Source organism: Dipteris shenzhenensis, chromosome 8 (assembly GCF_047967505.1).
Source record: "Dipteris shenzhenensis isolate YYH24624 ecotype China chromosome 8, Dip_SZ_1.0, whole genome shotgun sequence".
In the NCBI taxonomy this organism is placed as follows: domain Eukaryota; kingdom Viridiplantae; phylum Streptophyta; class Polypodiopsida; order Gleicheniales; family Dipteridaceae; genus Dipteris; species Dipteris shenzhenensis.
Genome location: NC_141603.1, coordinates 4,505,831 through 4,525,641, shown reverse-complemented (window position 1 = coordinate 4,525,641; position 19,811 = coordinate 4,505,831). Strand labels below are relative to the sequence as shown.

Sequence of the window (19,811 nt, the reverse complement as noted above, 5' to 3'; positions counted from 1 at the left end):
TCCGTCGTGGCCTATCTGCCTCAACCAGCTCCCCACTGGAAGACCTTTGTGGGCAAGAAGCCAAAGGAAGTATGAGATCTTCCGCGGCCGCCAGCTCTCCCACAAGGCCTTCCAGAATGCCTGCAAAAAGAACCTGGAAATACCCTGTGCGTACCAGCTGGGTCGCTGGGTGGGGGGCGGCTCTGCATCCTCCCAAGAACTTGCCTGCCCAGAGTCGTGCTGTAGGCGAAGAAGGAAGTCGGCCCCTGTCCTGTCACAATCTCTGGCCACCACCACTCTCCTGGGTTCCCAATCAAGCTCTGACAAGGCCCGCCCCTCCCAGAGCCAAAGACGCCAAAGCTGCATCTGGTCCTGCTCGATGCTAGGGTCGGTACGCCAGACCTTCCCCAAAAGGCCTACGACCCGAACCCTCTGCCATGGGAGTAGGGGGTCGATGAGCGCATCCTCTCTCCTGAGTCGTCCATCCCCAGAAACCGCGAAGAAGGAGATAGAGGAGTCATCCATACGTCCTGCGATCACCAGTGGGATGCCACGGGGGGTGAACTGTCCCAGCCAGCGGGCGTCACCGGGCATGAGGATCTGAGGCTCAGGTGGAACCAACCAAACAGCTGGGATTGCGCCGTCGATCTCCGTGCGTCTCGCCTGGGCTCCACGTGCACCTCCAGCTGCGTCTGCAAGATCAGCCGTCTCCAGATGTCTGTACGTATCCCTCCAAACTCGAAGGGACCGGGCTGGCCCCCTCATCCAGTCGTCCCACCTGATATGTGATCTCTCCCCCAACTGAAGGCCCTCGGCATCTCTGACCTGACCGTTCCAGATAAGCGGCTGGCGATCGATCTCCTCCTGACAGCTGGGAGGGGACTGAATGAGACTGAGGCGGAGCCGCCTCCAAACCATGAGGAGGCTACGAACGAGTGGGGAACGGGGCTGAGTGAGCGGGGCGGAAGTGAAGATCCACCTGAGGGACGGTAGCCACTCTCCACCTCGGCGCGGGACACAAGAACCGACTCCCTGCTGAAGTAACATCTTCCACGTCTGCCCCCCCGGGGTCAAACCGCGGATGACAAGCTTGCCTAATAAGGCCTGACTCTGAAGCTCTGGATCGATGACCCCCAGGCCACCCTCAGCCTGCGGAAGAATGACTGTCTGCCAAGCAACCCTGGCTCTGGTATCTTTAAGACCATCCTCCCCGGACCAAAGGAAGTTCCGAACTAACCTCCTGAGCTGCGCCACGCTGGATCTCGAGAAGCACCAGCAGGAAGCCACATACCAAGCCGTGGCTAGGAGGACCTGGTTAACTACCAGTGCACGACCTGCAAGAGAGAGCTTAGCAGTGCTCCAGAAAGCCAGCTTCCGTCGGATGGAGTCTAGCACCGGGAGAAACTGCTGAGCTGGCGTGATGTCTAGGCCAACCTGAAAGCCAAGGTATCTAGCTGTCTGTCCCCGTGGAATCCATCTGAAACCCAGAAATTGCCCCCACTGAGAACACGCCCGAGGGTCTGTGAGAAAACCAACTGATTTGTTCCAGTTGATTTTCGCACCAGCGGCCGAGCAGAAGACCTCCAGGGCCATCCGCACCCTCTCTAGCATCCTCTCATCGTCTTGGACATAAAGGGCTGTATCATCTGCGTACTCCGAGTCCAAAAGCTCCGTGTCCTCCCGGAGTGGAAGGCGAACACCCCTGATCCCTGTGGACCTCGCCCGAAGGTAGTAAGTCATAGCCTCGGCGAAGAAGAGAAACAGGTAAGGAGCAAGGGGGCAGCCCTGACGCACTGATCTCTCCAAGCTAAAGCGCTCACCCATCCTGCCTCCAATGATGACCCTGCTAGACGCTGTCCTGTACAAAGCTGAGATACCCTGAATCCAACCTGCCGGGAAACCTAGCCGCTCCAGAGTCCCCTCCAAAAAGGACCAGTCCACTCGATCGTAGGCCTTCTCGAAGTCGAGAAGTAGAATGGCAAGGTGTGATCCGCTGTGCTAAGCCCACTCCGCCGCCTCTGAAAAGGTGAAGACATTATCCAGGATACTGCGCTCCTGGACAAAGCCTGTCTGAGTGTCATGGATGAGGTCTGGGAGTAGAGGCCGAACTCTGGCGCTGATCATCTTGGGGAGGATTTTGTAGGCAGTCGTAAGGAGAGTGATCGGACGCCACTGGCGGATCTCCTGTCTATCTCCTCCCTTCGGGATGAGGCAAATCAGTCACGAGGAAAGGCTCTCTGGCATCTGACCGCTGCTGAAAATCCCCTGCAGAGCTGCAAGGAGGGGCTGATGGATCTGGTCCCAGAAGGAGGTGAAGAATGCCCGGGATAGCCCATCCTCACCTGGGCATTTCTGTCCGTCGATGGCCATCAAGGCCTCCAACATCTCATCCATGGTGAACGGTGCCAACAACGTCGCCTGCATGCTAGGCTGGACCAGGGGTGGAATGTGCCTCCACACCTCCTCACGGGCACGACTAGCACGCGGGGCAAGCGGCTCCTGCTGGAAGAGGGTCCTGTAGAAGTCAGTGGCCAACCCCAGGACCTCCCCCGGATCCGTAACGATGTGACCATCCGCTGTCCTGAGACTCCGAAGCTGATCACCTGCAGCTCTCTGGCCATGCGTCCTGAAGAACTCCTTGCACATCCGGTCACCCTTCCGGGCCCAGAAGGAGAGAGAGGCGTGATAGGAAAACTCTGAGCGACGCTGGAGTGTCTCCTCCAGAAGGGCTCTGGCTCGAAGGGCCTGGATCCGAAGCTCCTCCGAGCCCGGGGAAGCCTGCTGGAGTCGCTGAATGGAGGCGAGGTCCCTCCGAAGAGCTCTCTCTTTGTCCCACCAATCCTGTCGAACCTGTAGGGCTGCGAGCTGGCAGATCTGGCTGGACTCCTGCAAAGCCTGCGCAACCGAGTCAACCAGATCCACGCACTCACCCCAGTCTCTGTCCCAAAGACTGCAAATACTGCTGCGCACGTCCACCCTCGAGAAAATGGAGTCGGGAATCCTGCATGACCGGGGAGGAAGGGTCTGGGCTGCCGAATCTAATGATAGGAGCACAGGCGCATGGTCGGAAAGTGTCGTCCCTGGAACTATACCCGCCTGACCGCCTCTGCTGATGGCCCAATCACTGACATAAAATCTATCAAGCCTCTCCAGGAGTCTGCCTCCTTCCCTGCGGAAGCCCCATGAGAAGTCCAGGCTCCCGTGCCAACGCCGGAAGGACGGGTCTCTCCAACTGTCCCTCCCTCCTGTCGCGAAGATGAAAGAGTCCCAAGCTGACTGCTCTGCCTGAGCCATACCTGTGAACTCCGGACCTCTGCCCTGCTGGTCCTCCAAGGTCTCCAGATTGTTGAAGTCACCTCCAACAATCCAGGAATCCATGTCTGGAAGAATCCCTGTAAGTGTCCTCCAGAAGGTGGCTCTGCATCGGAGGTCTGTGGGAGCATAAATGTTGAGGATTCCTATTTTGGATCCCTCCAATTCCAGGCCTACCTAAAGGGCCCGGCCTGGGATCAACGTGCCATGACCGAAAACTCCCTGGGCTAACTGCTCGCACACGGAGGTACAGACACCCCCACTCCTCCCCTGTGCGCCGATCGAGGGCTCCCAATAAGTGTAGGAACGTCCAGGGAGAACCTTCCCGCAGCTACGGGAATGAGCCGCAGAAAGCTTGTGCTCCTGGAGCAGAAGTACATCCAAATGACCAATCACTGCTGGCTGAAGTTCCTGTCGCAAAATGAGCTTCCTGGGACCACGGGTGCCAGAAGAGTGAAACCCGTTCACATTCCAGGATACGAGGTGTAGGCTCATGGAGAGGGATGGGAGGCTGCGAACAACTGTTTGCTCGCGGTCGAGGTCGATGAAGAAGCAGACATATCGGAATGGAGGCGCTGCCGCTTATGAGAAGGTTTGGAGGGGGAGACGGGGTCGTCCTGCCCGTTCTTCAACACCTTTAGCAAAGGCGAGAGGCCTTTGGTGCCATGAGCAAATGCTTTCTCGAGCCAGCTCGAGATCTCTGAAGTGGTCATCCCATAGAAGGTTCGGAGTTTCTGAGGGGACCAAGCTCTGACATCCTGGGGGAGGGGCCATGACAGGGGAGGTCTGAGGATCACAATCAGTCGGAAGCGTTTGGCGGCGCAACGCCACCGCAGGCGCACATCGCCCTCGGACCATTGAGTCTCGAGAAGCTGCCCACCGGACGGGCCTATCCAGGAGCAAACCTGGGCGTGTGTCTGCTCTCTGAGAGCCTCCCAAACCGAGTCGTCTGTCCAGGTCTCGGTGCCATCGCTGAGGAACGTGAAAGCGAAGCTAGGGCCATCCCTAGGGGCCAAGGTGGCAATCTTCCCATCCGCCCCTTTGCGGAGCAGGAAGATACTGATGTCGAGACAAGCCGGGAAGGTCCCAAGGTCGGCCACATCCAAGTAGTCCCAGGGGCCAGATCTGTAAAAGTCTCGAGGAAGCTCTCTCTTCTGAAGCTGAGACCCATCAGAGTCTGCCACTGAGGGGCTAGCGGACAGGGAAGCCTGCTCCAGTGGTGGTGTAGACTCCGGGTGTCCTGCCAGCGGGGGGGAGGGGGAGGAGGCTGAGGGGTAGGCGACTCGGACTCCACGGAGGCGACTAGCGGAGGAGGTGGAGGAGGAGGAGCGGGGGCTGCCCTCGGCTAGGAAGCCGACGGTGCAGCTAACTCTGTAGGAGAGTCGAGGGAGACGGGGGGGGGGATGGGGATGCATCTGGAACTGGGGCTGAGAGGGAGGAGGAGGAGACTGAGGAAGAAGAGGCGGGAGCTGAAGCTGCGGGTTGGGCGAAGGGGGGGGAAACTGGGGAAGGGGCTGGGACTGAGTGGAAAGGGGCGGGGGAGCGGGAGAGAGGGGGATCTGAGGCTGTGGAGGGCGGCCTGCCGTCGAAGAAGAAGCTCTCCCAGGTCCCTGGGGCGGCTGCCTGTCAGGTCTCTGGGGTGCTGCTGCAGGAAGGGTAACCTCTGCCTCCTTGCCTTTATCCGAAATCTTCTTGTTCTTTCCTCTTTTCCTTCTAACCTCGGTCCAACCGCCCACTAACTCTGGACCGGACTCCGGCTGCCTCGGCTCCTCCTGACGTGGCTGTCCGGGGGGGGCGGGGGCGGAGGGGGCGGGGGTGGGGGGGGTCGAGACGAGCTGGCGAAACGTGGACAAGCAGCCGCCAAGTGCCCAAAGCCGTGGCACCTCAGGCACTGACCTGGCTGTCCGGTGACTATCATGCTCTGGGTGATGCTGCCGGCAGCTGTCACGATCTCGATCACAGCAGGGAGAGTCGCAGGATCTGCCACAGCCACACGGACTCGGGGGGCTCCTGCCGTAGTCACCGCGTCGGCGAAAGTGTCGTGCATAACCCAGCCAAAGTGGGAGCCCAAGTCCCTGACAATCGGCCGCAGCTCAGCAGCAAGACCTGGAAAAACTAGTGTCACTGGGTGGCGAGGTATACGGAACCGAGCATCAAAATCCGCTGCGCTGAATCCACGGTACCACGGAACTATCATGATAATCTTTCCATCCACCGATGTGGGGGAACCGGCAATCAGGTTGCTCGCAGCTTTCTCATTGGAGAGTTTGAGCCAGAAGATGCCCCTTCCCATAAGGGCCACCTCCTCAATATGGCCATCCTCTAGCAGGAGAGTGGACTGGAGCTAGTCCCTGATGGCTGATATGGAGGGAGAGTGTCCAATGACTCTGCCGTAAACAGAGGTACGGGCAAAGTCAATGGCAACCTCCTGAACACGAGATGATTGTTGCTCTGTCAGGATAACGCGGTAGGCATCTGGAGAGGGAGGGTCCGACTGGGCCTCCGGATCCGGGCAGGGAGCCGCGATACCGCCAAGACTAACTGCAAGCTTCCGATGAGGAAAAGGCTGCCACCCAAAAAGGGGGGTCGAAGCGGGAGGGTGGAGCCTGGGTGTGGAGAGGACGGTTGCGGAGGCGGAAGGTGGAGAGAATGGAAGGCGGAGGACGGAGGGGCGAAATGGAAGGCAGGGAGGCGGGGGTGACGCGGGGGGAGTGGGGGCGGAGAGTTGGTGAAGTGAGGAGGCGGCGGGAGCGGGGTGAGGCGGGGCGGGGCGGAAGGGTGGGGGTGGCGGGGTGGAGGAGTGGAGCGGAAGGGCGGGCGAGGCGGAGTGAGGGGGCGGGGGTTCGAGGGCGGGGGGCGGGGTGAAGGGTGCGGGGTGCGGGGAAGACGGGGGGCGGAAGGGCGAGGGGGGGCGGGGGTTGGTGTGGCGAGGGGGCGGAGAGGTGCAGCGGGGGGCGGGGAGAGCGGAATGGAGGCGGGGGGGGGCGGGTGAAGCGAGGGGGTCGGGAGGGTGAGGCTGAGCGGCGAGAGGGGGGGTGAGGTGAAGCGAGGGGGGGGTTTGCGTGAGTCGAGGTGAGGCGGAAGGGGGCGGGGTGGAAGGGAGTGGAGAGGCGAGGGGGCGGCTGAGACGAGGGAGGGGGGTGAGAGCGGAGGCGAGGGGCGGCGAGGGAGAGGCGAGGTGGAGGGGAGCAGAGGGAACGAGGTGGAGGGGAGCGGAGAGGCGAGAGGGCGGCGAGGGGGGTGAGAGCGGAGGCGAGGGGCGTAGCGAGGTGGACGGCGGGTGAGGGGGAGGGGGGGCGGGGGGCGAGGGCGGAGGGGCAGGGGGTGGGGGTGGTCTAGGCGAGGGGAGGAGCTAGGGGGGAGGTAGAGCTAGCGGTGGGGGGGGAGGGGAAGCTCGCAGGAGCAGATGTTCTCTCACACCACCCCTACAATTCCACTGATCATGACTATATTACAACAAGGGTTCAACCCTGCATTGTTCCTCTTTGCAAATCCTCTACTTGTCTTCAAGGCATCCAATCCAAGTGAACCACTAGAATTCCCAATGGCAAGGCATCTGACACAACTTAGAGGCATTCAAGCATCCAAACCACTAGCAAACTGAGCTCAAGGTAGCCTCAAGACTATCACATGCATCCACACTGTCCTTAGGCCTTCCATAGGATCACCCTTGCCTTTGGGTGCTTGCTAGAACCTGTAGGAGTCCTGAAAGGACTGCACACAACACGCATGCACTATAAAAAGCTGCAAAGCAAGAAAGAACAAGGAAAAATAGCGCTGTCTGTGGTAGAGGGGTGAGCTCCTTCCTCGCACCTATCCTCTGTCCAGGCTCCTCGTAGGGTGCAGGTGTCTTCCAGCAATCAGGAGAAGAGAGGAGAAGGTAGAGAGCGGAGGGTGAACAAGAAAGAGCTGTAGAGGAAAGTGGTTCACAGATCTGCCCCAAAATGATTGCCTCGGGATCTATGCCTGAGTCCTCCTAAGAGAGGGTGCCAAAAGCAGCAGGGAAAGTTCCTCCTACAGCCTGCACAGCTCCAGAAGCCACCACACAGCTAGAAACATGTGCACAAAGGTCCAATGCAGCAAAAGACAACCCCGGGCACCTGTTGGAGGTAGCTGAACACAGCCGTACGGGCGAAAAATTTCAGAAAGTTCAGAAATGACTTCTGGCACTTCCTAGAAGTGCGTATTAGCCTTGGAACAGTCAAAACAGACTTAAAACGGCTTAAAATGGATGAAACCAGGCTTGAAACAGCTCAAACAGCTCAAAAACTGCACAAGAACAACTGAAAACGTCCAACACCTCTGGGAGAGTGAGGGAAGAGAGATGGAAGGTGGGGGAAGGGCATGCATATACATGCATGAAAAATGGCACCTCCTCCTTGCTGTTTGCCCCTTCATTAAAGTCCTAACGCCCATACCAAGGACAACGTTGGTTGTCCTTGGGCCCAACTTTTAAGCCCCTCTTTTAAAGCCTTTGCCTTGCCCCTAGGACCTAGTGGTGCACCTAGACTTTGCCCTTAGGAACTTCTAGGAAGTGTGCACTTCCTCTAGCTAGTCCCTCATGGCCAAACCATTACAACACTTAACCATGGTTAACCCTGGGTTAAGCGTAGGTTGATTTACTAAGATACTTTACATCACTTTTCATGTCCTCGTGACACCAACTAGTACATCAGGTTAGGGAGGGCACTGGGCAGCTCCCAAGGAGTGCAAAGGCAGCTCCATTTTATTTAAAGTACCTACGTGATAATCTAGATAAACATGCGTAGATATAGCTTGCCATACATCAGTTTAAGACTGAAATTCTTTTGGTTTTGATTTAAACTCTTTTACGAGTGCTACTCCTTCACGATAGACTGCCCATTTACCGTCCTTCCTCGCAGCCCAAACCTTTCCTAATTCCTTTGCCTTATCTTTCAGTTGAGCTCTTGTGCGTTCTTCGGCTTTCCATATCTTAGTCCCTTTCAGCTTATGAGATTGTCGTATTACTTTTACACATAGGTCTTGTGAGTTGAATGTTATGATAGCATGACCATTATGCCTACCGATCTGGACTGCTAGAGCTTCACCATCATCATCAGGATTGTCAGGATTGTCATTTGCGCCAGCTGTCGAATCAATAGTAGGCATGGCTGCTTTGACATGTGCAAAGGTATCACTGAATCATTCCTCTTCTTCATCTGAAAGCCCCCCAATTCTGATTACAAAGCATTATCCTTTCTGGCTGCATGTTCTTTAATCTCTTCCTGAATATCAACTTTGTTGACCTTTGCATCAAACTCCACAATCACTTCTTGCTTGGCTGTCTGCACTTATGTTTGAAGTAGATTCTTGACTGTACAGATGAGTTGGGGGTTAGGGGGGGAAGCATTACATGAATTTTCAACCTCGTCAATGACTTCCTTCTTACGAGGTCCTTCCAAAACTTGAATTCGAGTTATGGCAGCTGCCAGTTGCATCTTCAGCTCTCTCACTTGATCCTGTAGGAAGCAAATCTGTTCATGATACCCAATAATGGGTCGGTCAAAAAGACCACCTCGGTCATAGATATGCGCATATAGGAATGGCGTCCTGGCTGCAACTGTGGCGTATCGGGCTCTGCTATTGGAGGTTGCTGGAGTAGAGGGTGATTTGGAAGAGGAGAGTAGGCTAGGCCATTCTTTGCTGGCCATATCTCCTGCTACCCCCTGGCTTAGCTAACCCCCTAGTTGAGCTGGGGGTTCAGCCCAACTAGGGATTCCTAGTTGGTGAGGCTAGGTGGCGATAGGCGGAGGGCTGGGGGTGGGCGGAGGGTTGGCAGAGCTAGGCGGGGGTAGGCTGAGGGCAGGCGGGGTTAGGTTGAGGGCTGGCGAGGCTAGGCGGGAGTGAGCGGAGGGTTGGCAAGGGTAGGTTGAGAGGCGGCGGGGCTAGGCAGGGGTAGGCGGGGCTAGGCTGAGAAAGAAAGAAAGAAATTTTATTAAAGTCTTCGGGAGACCGTAAAGGTCTATGAGACTAAAGATAACTAGTACAATGAGCATAACGGTGGCGGTCTCAAAACGGTCCGGCCAACCGTTTCTTCAAAAAAGTTCTGAAGGACGGTGTGTCTAGTCCTGGTGCAAAAAATGTGTATCTATTTTCAGATGATACAAAAAATGGCACAAAAAAATGGAATAGAAGGGGGGAGATACAAATATATATATATGCCTGTGGTGATCGTCAGAGGCGAATCATAGAGAGAGATGGCAAAGGGGGGGAGAGAGATGGGTTAGGGAGGCGATAGCGAGGGGGACAGAGCTGTAGAGATAGCGAGGGAAGGAGTAGATATGGCGAGGAGGGGGGGGTAGGTGGGGCAAGGTTGCATGGGAGAGATGGCGAAGGGGTTGGGGGAAAGTGTCACGGGGGCGTGAAATTCTAAGTACTTTAATGTACTACAAGACCGTGACAAAAAGTCCAAGCGTGGGCTTAATAATGTGTAATTAAACGTGGCATGGTGCCTAGCACATAAGCGTAATTAATCCCTAGGCCCAAAGGCATTCCAAGGAATAAAAGAGTGGTTGTTCGGAAATGATGATGTGGCATTTTTAATGGGCCCCCTAGAGGGCCATATACCTTCAGTGGCCCCCCTAGAGTTCTAGGTGGCTCTAGTAGCTTCTACATGCTCCTTTGCCATTCCTGGACCTTCCTGGGCCTTCTAAACTTCACATGTGTGGTTTTCTCTCTCATCTTCTCCCTTTGTTGAGATTTTGGACTGGTTTTTCAGCCTCCTTCAGCTGAATTCCGTTTTTCTTCATAACTCCTCACCCGTTTGGATTCCTCAACTTCCGTTTGGCCCGATGGCTTCCCCTCTGCCTCCCCTTCGTAGTGATATGCTTTTCCCTCCGTGCGTTTGGTAGAACGGGCAGAGCTGAGCACTTCTTTTGCTGGTCGAATTTGCAAAAGTGGCTTTTTCTGGACCTTTTTGCTTCTACCGCCTCGTGGGCCTCTCCTCTTGCAAAGCTACAACTTTCTGTTGAATGTCGAGTGGTCCCACGCGGTGGTTGACTGGTTTTTCTTAATTTTGGAGGACTTTCGGGCGATGAAACTTCTCCAAAACCTTCTCAATGCATTCCTCTCTGAAGCACGCTTCTTTTGAGCCCAAGAACTCCCACTTCTTCGTGATAGAAGTGCTTCTTTTTGCATTTTTCAGTGGAATTCTTGCTGGTGGGCTCTTGTAAATGCTCTTTCTTCATGCCTTTGCACTCCTCTTTGGCTGAGAATGCAATTGGGCATTGGCTACTATGTCCTCTTGGCGATTGAGGACTTGGTTCGAGTTTTCAGGGCTTGGTGAGTTGTGATTTTGCTACTGCAATTTCTTTTTGCCATAAGCTATTGGTTGGCCTCGTGTGCCGCCTCTTTCTTGGCTCACAGGTGCTCAGGCAGTGCTACATGAGTCATTCTTTGGTTGGGTACTTTGCTGATTTTATTTTGGAGCTTTGAAAAGCTTTGTGAATGCCATCTGGAAACCACTCAAAGAGAGTGCAGCTGGGGTGCAGTGTGATTGCATTTGGACAGCCAATGGAATTGGACTCGGAAAAGAGAATGCCTTTGGGTTGAGCCTATGGGTTAAGTGCACTTATGTGATGGTGTTCTATGCTTGAGAGCCTTGCGAAGGCTTAGTGAATTGGGGCTGCGTGCTCAGTTGCAGGGAAGGTCTCCCAGATGCAACTTGTAATCATTTCACTGTGAAATATAAAGAAATACCGAAAGGGGCGCCACGGTGTTTGGGGCCAATCGGGTGCACTTGTCTATGTCTGTAGAGAAGGGGCATTCTGTCATGACAAGAGAAATGATTATTTAGTTAATTAATAGTCATTAGAACTTTATTATTGTTAGGCGCCAATTTGATGGTGCGGTTATATGTTTGTTTTTATGATCGATCAAGCGGTGTAAATAGTACCGCCAAAACTATCACACGTGTCTAGGTCCTAGGGGCAATAGGAAAGGGAAAGGATGCATTAGAGTGCATTGAATGGTAGGTGCATGGGTCATAGGCTAAGGGTAGGTGTAAATGGGAAGATGGAACTTGAGTGATCTCAAGGGACATTAATGAAAGGGTATCACCCTTTTATTGTGAATCTCACGTAGCATTCTTTCTACCACATTGCATTCATCCGTCATCTCTCTCCCACCTTGCATGTAGGTCGAAAAAGAAACAAGTACTCTCATGAGGGCGCTCTTCCCCATTGGAGGGCCAATCGGCATTCAAATTCTGCATGCATTGCACACATTTGCATTTTCGAAAAGTGTGGATCTTCACATTTGGTATCAGAGCGGTGATGATCCACGAGCGGGATGAGAAGAGGGCGACAGTTGCGAACGGCGGAAGTCGCAAGAGAGGTTGCGGAAAAGGATCACGACTGACCGATCTCGAGGTTCTGAGACAAGGGATTTTTCTGAAAAATTTTGGCCTTCAACGGTGAATGGGATGTCCTCACGGAGGGGATTTGCCGCCCCCCCATGTGAATGTACCCTTAAACCGTGAGAAAAAGGGATCCCTGTTCTACCCAAACGGGAAGTCGGATCGGAATAAGATTTTAAGGGAGTGATCCACCCATCAAGTACCCCCTATAACGGTATCTAGAGCTCCAATCCGCCGGAGCGTACCAGTTTACAGCAGAAATACAAGAAGAAAAGCTTGAAAGAGAAGGGAAAGGAGGTCATTTTAAGTGTCTTCTCAACACAAACGAAGCGGGAGTCGGATAAGTACCACCACCTTTACAACACTTGAAGTTTGCTGTAAAAAAACCTTCTTTTTTTTGAAATTACAGCAAGACATTTTCTCTCTTGTATTACTAAAAGGAAAGAATGGAAGGGGAAGGGACATATAACAATGAACTTATTCCTTTTTCTCCATTACCCCAAGGAGAGAGAGAAAGAACACCTTCACCCCTTCTTGAAGAGGATGGATTAGGTGAGAGTTATACACATCTTGAGTATGATCACAAATAGATTTACAGCAGTCTCTCCTTCAAGAACCTACTGATAGGGAGTTCTCCTTTCGTAATGAAAGAAGAAATGAGACCAACCAAGAACAAGGTGATGAGTTCACGCCTTCAACTCAAAACCCAATACACATGGATTATAATCCAAGTGCAAGAGGAAGAGAGGAGACTCCTGTTGATAAGCTGGTTTTCTAGCTTAGCAATATGATTGAGCAGTCCATTATGACAAGATTAGGGACTAAGAGGACTTTAAACTTCGGGGATGAAGAGTTGAGTAACCCTTCTAAGAGGTCCAAATTCCAACCGCGAGAGAGAATTGAGTTTCCCAAATATGATGGGGCAAGGGAGGCTGACAAAATCCTCAATTGGATTTGCCATTTTGAGCTATACTTTGCCCATCAAGACAAGACCGATCAAGAGAAGCTTGCTCTTGCCACATTGCATCTGCAGAAGGATGCTCTAATGTGGTGGTCCTTGTCACAAACATGAAAAGAGCCTATTCATGAATGGGCTAAATTTGTGGAGCAATTGAAAACCACTTTCATGCCACCGAGGCATGAAGAGAACCTAACCTTTCGTTGGGAGAGGTTTAGGCAGTTGGATAATGAGAGTAATGCAGATTTTACAGCCAGATTTTGGAAACTCTCTCTAGAGTTACCCTAAAAGAGTGAGGAAGATAGGAGAAAGAAGTATTTAGCAGCTTTAAGCCCAAAAGTAAGGTACGAGGTTGAAATGTTTAACCCGACCACGCTTAAGGACCTCACTAAGCTGGCTGAAATAGCCGAGAGAAAATTGAATCCTCGTAAACCCTTCAATAAGGAGTATGGGTCATCATCTAAGACCAATAATATACCCACTTTTAGGAAACCAAACCGGTTTAAGAATAATAAAGGGAAGGGTAAAGCTCTTGTAAGGAATGTGAACAGCCAATCACGTCCTAGATGGGTGCCATTTCCTTCTATGACTGACGAAGAGAAGAGGAAGTTGATTAAGGAAGGAAAATGTTTGAGTTGTAAGAAACATAAGCCAGGGCACGTATGGCATAAGTGTCCCGTTCTCTTGGCTAAGATTGCCAAGACGAATTCAGTAAAAGGGAAAGCCAAGGCATCCAAGCAGGAGGGTGAGGCTTCTACCTTGTCACCCTCGAAATCTACTGTGACTATTGAGCCAATAGTGAATGCTGTCCATTCAGCCAATACCTTTGGGCCTCATGATCTTTTTAAGGTGTATGGATTCGTGAATGGACAGAGAATAGTGGTTCTCCTAGATGATGGATGTAATTATGAAAGTGATAGATTGGCAAAATTACTCGATCTTAAACCAGAACCTATAAAAAATACGTCGCTTTCTGGAGCTTTTAGGGGACACAATGAAGAAGACACATCCGTAGTACGAAATATTCCTTTTCGTATACAAAAATATAGAGATCGAAGGGATTTTCTAGTAGCCCCTTTACAAGACATTGACATGATTCTAGGTGAACCATGGCGGTATGATTTTAACCCTGCTATTCATCCTCATACTCATCATTGTTGCTTTGTACATAAGGATGAAAACATAAGGATCGTAGGGGATCGGACGTGTATACAATTCCATTGATTACTCCTACCCAAGCGAAAAGGTTTGTAAAAAGAGGGGTAGATTGTAATCTTGTGTATATACGGGGTTCACGAGATCTTCATATCTCAAAAGAAGATCGGAAGAGAAATGAGTTCCTTAGAGCTTATGAGGATCGATTTTCAAGAGATGACTCATTCGAATTGCCTATGGAGAGAGAAGATGATCATGCCATAGACTTAGAGCCAGGAGCTTCTTCTCCATGTAGAGCCCCATATAGGATGAACAGGATAGAAATGGAGGAGGTAGAAAAACAAATCGAAGATCTGTTGCAAAAAGGCCTGATTCGACAAAGCAGTTCTCCATTTGGAGCACCTGTATTATTGGTTAAGAAGAAGGATGAATCATATCGTATGTGTATAGATTATCGTGCTTTGAATAAACTTACGATTAAGAACGGGTATCCGATTCCAAGAGTGGATGATTTATTGGATATGCTTAAAGGTGCTAAAGTTTTTAGCAAATTGGATTTGAAATCTGGTTATCATCAACTTCGTATGAAAGCTGGGGATGAACATAAGACTACTTTTCGCACTCTCACTGGACATTATGAGTTTTTGGTCATGCCTTTTGGCCTAACTAATGCTCCAGCCACTTTTAGTAGGCTGATGAGAAGGGTTTTGCGACCCTACTTGGGAAAATTTGTCATAGTTTTTTTTGATGACATTTTAGTGTTCAGCCAGAATGAGGAAGAGCATAAGGATCACCTTGCTAAGGTGATGAAGCTTCTAAGGAAGGATCGATTGTTCCTAAATACCAAGAAGAGTGAGTTCTTCAAGACAGAAATAGAGTATTTGGGACACATTGTGTCTGCCGAGGGAATTCGGGTTGACCCTAAAAAGGTCAAGGCCATAATTGAATGGCCAATATCCAAAAACATACATGAGCTGAGATCCTTCCTAGGGATGTGTAGTTATTATCGCAGATTCATTAAGAATTTTGCACGTCTTGCTTCTCCACTAACAGATTTTGAAGAAGCATTCCTTGTATGAGTGGGGAGAGGTTCACCAAGTAGCTTTTGAGAAGCTTAAGAGAACATTGGTGACTGCACCAGTATTAACACTTCCGGACATGGACAAAGAGTTCTTTGTTGTATGTACGGATGCAAGTGGTACCTCGATTGGGGCAGTGTTGATGCAAGGAGGGCATCCCATTGCTTATGAGAGTAGAAAACTTCAAGGGGCTGAATTGAAATATATCACGTATGAGAAGGAGTTATTGGCAGTCATTCATGCTCTAAAGGTATGGAAGCATTATTTATATGGTTCTGCTTTCAAGATTAAGACTGACCCTCAAAGTATCAAGCACTTGTTCTCTCAACCCATTGTCTCTTCAAGGCAAATCAAATGGGCTGAATATATTCAATCCTTTGGGCAACCAAATATCGAATATCAGCCAGGAAAGGAGAATTTAGTAGCTGATGCTTTGAGTAGACGGCCCCAAGTTAATCACGTTTCTGTGATTAAGGAGAAATCATTAGGAGCAATGGTTGAAGCTTATCCTTTAGATGAGGACTTCGCTGACATTTATGGGAAGATTCAGCGTAATGAGGTCGGGGATTTAGAGGCTTATTCCATCGTGGAGGGATACTTATTTTTGGGACGTGCCATAGGTGTACCCAAAACATTTCGGTATCTAGTCATGAGCGAGTTACATGCGAGTCCATATTCTGGACATAGAGGCATTAGAGGGACCATTGACAATATTGAGAGATACTTCCATTGGCCTAAACTTCGCAAAGAAGTTTCAACCTTTGTTCAACAATGTGACGTATGTCAGCGCATTAAATCTGACACAAGTAAGACTGCTGGTCTTTTGCAGCCTTTGCCTATTCCTTCGGAAAGGTGGGAACACATTACAATGGATTTTGTGTCTGGTTTCCCCAAGGTTGGTCAGTTCGAGAATATTTTCACTGTTATAGATAGGCTGAGTAAACAAGCTCATTTTATTCCCTGTAAAAAAGAGTTGTCTGCTCTTGAAACAGCAAGGTTATTCATTAGGGAAATCTTCAGGTTACATGGGTTACCAAAATCCATTGTATCCGATAATGATGGCCGTTTCATTAGTAACTTTTGGACAGCTCTATTAGAGAATCTCGGAACCAAACTGAAATTTACTACAGCCTTCCATCCTCAAGGAGATGGACAAAGTGAGAATGCCAATCAAACCATAATTACTTTACTTCGAGCTTATGTCCATGATCAACCTAGAAGGTGGCCAGAGTTCTTACCCATGTTAGAGTTTGCTTATGATAACACTGTACATACTTCCACCAAGAAAGCCCCATTTGAAATCATCTATGGGCAATGTTTACCCACTCCAATAACACACTTGGGGGAGCAAATTTTTGCTGCTGACCAGTTTGCTGAGGATATGTCACAGGTTATTGAGCAGGTAAAAGAACATATTAAGAAGGCCCAGGTTCAACAATCCAATAAAAAAGGAAAAGAAGTTTATTACAAGGAGGATGATTGAGTTTTATTGAAGATTGATAAAAGAAGAATCAAGTCAGTGAGAGGAAGTACCAAAAGTACTTTAATGTACTACAAGACCGTGACAACTTTGGTTTTAAAAGTCCAAGCACGGGCTTAATAATGTGAAGTGCTTCTTTTTGCATTTTTCAGTGGAATCCTTGTTGGTCAGCTCTTGTAAATGCTCTTTCTTCATGCCTTTGCACTCCTCTTTGGCTGAGAATGCAATTGGGCATTGGCTACTATGTCCTCTTGGCGATTGAGGACTTGGTTCGAGTTTTCTGGGCTTGGTGAGTTGTGATTTTGCCACTGCAATTTCTTTTTGCCATAATCTATTGGTTGGCCTCGTGTGACGCCTCTTTCTTGGGTCACAGGTGCCGAGGCAGTGCTACATAAGTCATACTTTGGTTGGGTACTTTACTGATTTTATCTTGGAGCTTTGAAAAGCTTTGTGAATGCCATCTGGAAACCACTCAAAGAGAGTGCAGCTGGGGTGTTGTGTGATTGCATTTGGACAGCCAATGGAATTGGACTCGGAAAAGAGAATGCCTTTGGGTTGAGCCTATGGGTTAAGTGCACTTATGTGATGGTGTTCTATGCTTGAAAGCCTTGCGAAGGCGCAGTGAATTGGGGCTGCGTGCTCAGTTGCAGGGAAGGTCTCCCAGATGCAACTTGTAATCATTTCACTGTGAAATATAAAGAAATACCGAAAGGGGCGCCACGGTGTTTGGGGCCAATCGGGTGCACTTGTCTATGTCTGTTGAGCAGGGGCATTCCTCTTTCAGTGGTTTTGTTTGTGAACAAATGGGTAAATGCCAAATGGTGATCATGCAATGGTTAATGGTTGTGATATATGCTTTGTGAGCTGTAAATAAGTGCTGAAGTGATTAAAGGTTTAGTTCCACTGCCCTCTCAGTGATTAGAGTCCGGTTTCAGAAAGATACCAATTTTGCTTAATTTCCATGCATGTGGGAAGAGGGAAGAGCACAGGGGGGTGAGCAGCTGGGCACGACTATGAGGGAGGGAGAGATGGTGAGGGAAAGAGATATGGCGAGGGGGGCAGAAAGATGGTGAAGGGGGAGAGAGAGACAGTGAGGGAGGAGATAGCGAGGGGGAGGATGGCCGCGGGGGGGGGTCAGATGGTGAGGGGGCAAGGTTACACAGGAGAGATGGCGAAGGGGGTGGGGGGAAGATACCAATTTAACTTAATTTCCATATGGGGGGAAAGGGGGAAGAGCGCGGAGGCGAGGGATGGGGCAAATGGTAATTTGAATCAGATTTTGATTTTTTATTTGAAAGGGGGACATAATGACTAGATTGTCATGAAATTTTGGTATTGCTATATCTTATCATTGAAAATATAATCTGTTTCTGTGGTAAGAATAGGGAAGTCGTTTGTACAAGCTGACTGAGGTCGACCTCGTAGTCCAATGAAATACTGCAATTTTTGTTGTCAGGACCTAGTTGGTCCTTGATTCCTTTGACTCTTGAAACTGCAAATCCCCCATATCAGTCTCTGCATTTTTTGTTGTCAGGACCTAGTTTGTCCTTGACTCCTTTGACTCGCCTGTACACTTTGCCTTGCCGTTGTTTTTCTAAGATTTTCTCAATCTATGCTTGATATGCAGGCCGACCTCCTCTTATCCAGTCTCAAAGGAGTAACTTTGTCTTGTTTTGCAGGCTAGCTTGGCAGTGTTTGGTGGTTCAAGCCATATTGAAGCGTACAGCAATGACTCGGAGGTGGCTATGGTCCTTGAGGAATCCCCAGAACTATATTTTATACGTTTAACAGCAGCTGCTAGGGGCTTAGGAACAGCAAATATCACTGTACGGGATGTTGGGCCTCCCACTCCAGCATCAGATTCTACCCTGGTACTGTTATTGCTCGCAGAGACTTCCTTTCTGTATGCCTTTGTTGATCAGATCTTTTAGAATAAGCTACATGTAAAGTTAGGACTATCCACAAAATAAGGTCACATTTTGTGTGAGGATACAATACCCTATGGTGTAGTAATGAAAGCCTTGGATACCTAATCTCTGTACTGTTTAATGATTTTGATGTGTCTTTATACAGAGCTTTGAATGTATAACACCAAACTTTCAAGGAATGTACCATGAATGATGAGTCTCATCGTTGAGTCCAGTGTTCACAAGAGTGTTCTTTTATTATTTAGGGTCCATGTGTGATCCCATGGGTTTGCTGTGAAATCATGTGGACATGACTGATTCTGACTCCATAGATTGAGGTTTGATCATTGTTCTCATCCGTCTAGGAAATGATAATGATAATATAGTGTCATAATCATATCTCATTTTCCTAAATTTGTTAGACGTGTAGTGAATGTGGTGATCATCTATTCTTGGGCTCCAGGTGCGGGTGGCCGAAGTTGCATGGGTACGATTACTTCTGCCTGAAGAGGCCAGCATTCAGGTGCCTTTTTGTTTTTGTCTCTACAACCTAGGTCTAATTATTTGTCTATGCTTAGAAAGGAAATAGGAAGAATATAAGCAGTTTAGTGTTGTAGGTTTCATTCATTTTATTGACATCATTTGTGGAAAATGATTGCAAGTCACCAAAAGTGAGTTGATGAAGATCTTATGATTGAGTATATATCTTGAATTAAGAGCCTATTGGATCTTAGTAGTTGCAGGTTAACTGATTGGTGGGTATCGAGCTAAACTTAGCCTCTTGTTTAAGATGTAGGTATAACTTCACATATAGGCTGTGCAACATTACATGCATCACCTCTCGACCATGCACTTTTGTGTCGATTTCATGCTGTGAACATAAAAGCCATGACAATTAGTCTTTCAAGAAATTTGTGCAAGAGGAATTAGTCTTTTGAGGTGGCTCATAGGAGAGTGCTGCATAATAGAGAGGTTGTTGAAAAGCTATGATGCCAGGAGATTCGGGACTCTCCTTCTATGGCCTTAGCAGCAGCCATACTTATTGAATGTTTGCTTTCCCATAATTTCTTGCGTGGAACCTTGGCAAAGGCTTTCTTGAAATCTACAAAGCAGCAAAATACAGCCTATTTTTTATGCTTTGCCCCTTCCGATGCAGCTAATATGGCGACCAAATGGTCTATTGTCGAATGCTAGGGCGGAACCCTGCCTGGTTTCCGGACCGCTGTCTCTCTGCTCAAGAATAGTGCCATACAACTGGGTTTTTAGGCTGCTTTACCCCCCCCCCGTTGTGGATTGGTAGAATTTTGCTGAGTTGCCATTCAGGGGAAAATTCTTCTTGTAGGGCCATATTTAAAAGCCTGGTGAGCATTTTCTATGTCTTCTCCCCCCCATGTGAGCATCTCTACTACCAGTCCTTGTGTGTCTGGAGCCTTCCCATTTGTTAGCTCTTTCAGCCCCTTCCCTCCATCTTCCTCCATTATGATGTTGTTTGCTGCTTTGATGAAAAAATCATTATTTATTTTCTCTCCTCCCTCCCTTTCATAGAGATCTTTGACAAACTGTA

At 49.7% G+C, this 19,811-nt stretch overlaps 1 protein-coding gene across 4 annotated transcripts in view; it reads left to right on the top strand.

Annotated features, from left to right (window-relative positions):
• The window catches only part of EMB3012 (embryo defective 3012), a 221,058-nt gene that overhangs the window by 77,394 nt on the left and 123,853 nt on the right, over positions 1–19,811 (top strand). For all 4 annotated transcript variants that reach the window (XM_087377933.1, XM_087377932.1, XM_087377929.1 and 1 more), the window contains exons 15-16: positions 18,020–18,211; positions 18,711–18,770. In XM_087377933.1, the coding sequence (XP_087234059.1) occupies positions 18,020–18,211; positions 18,711–18,770 (252 nt within the window). The remainder of the gene's footprint in view (positions 1–18,019; positions 18,212–18,710; positions 18,771–19,811) is intronic.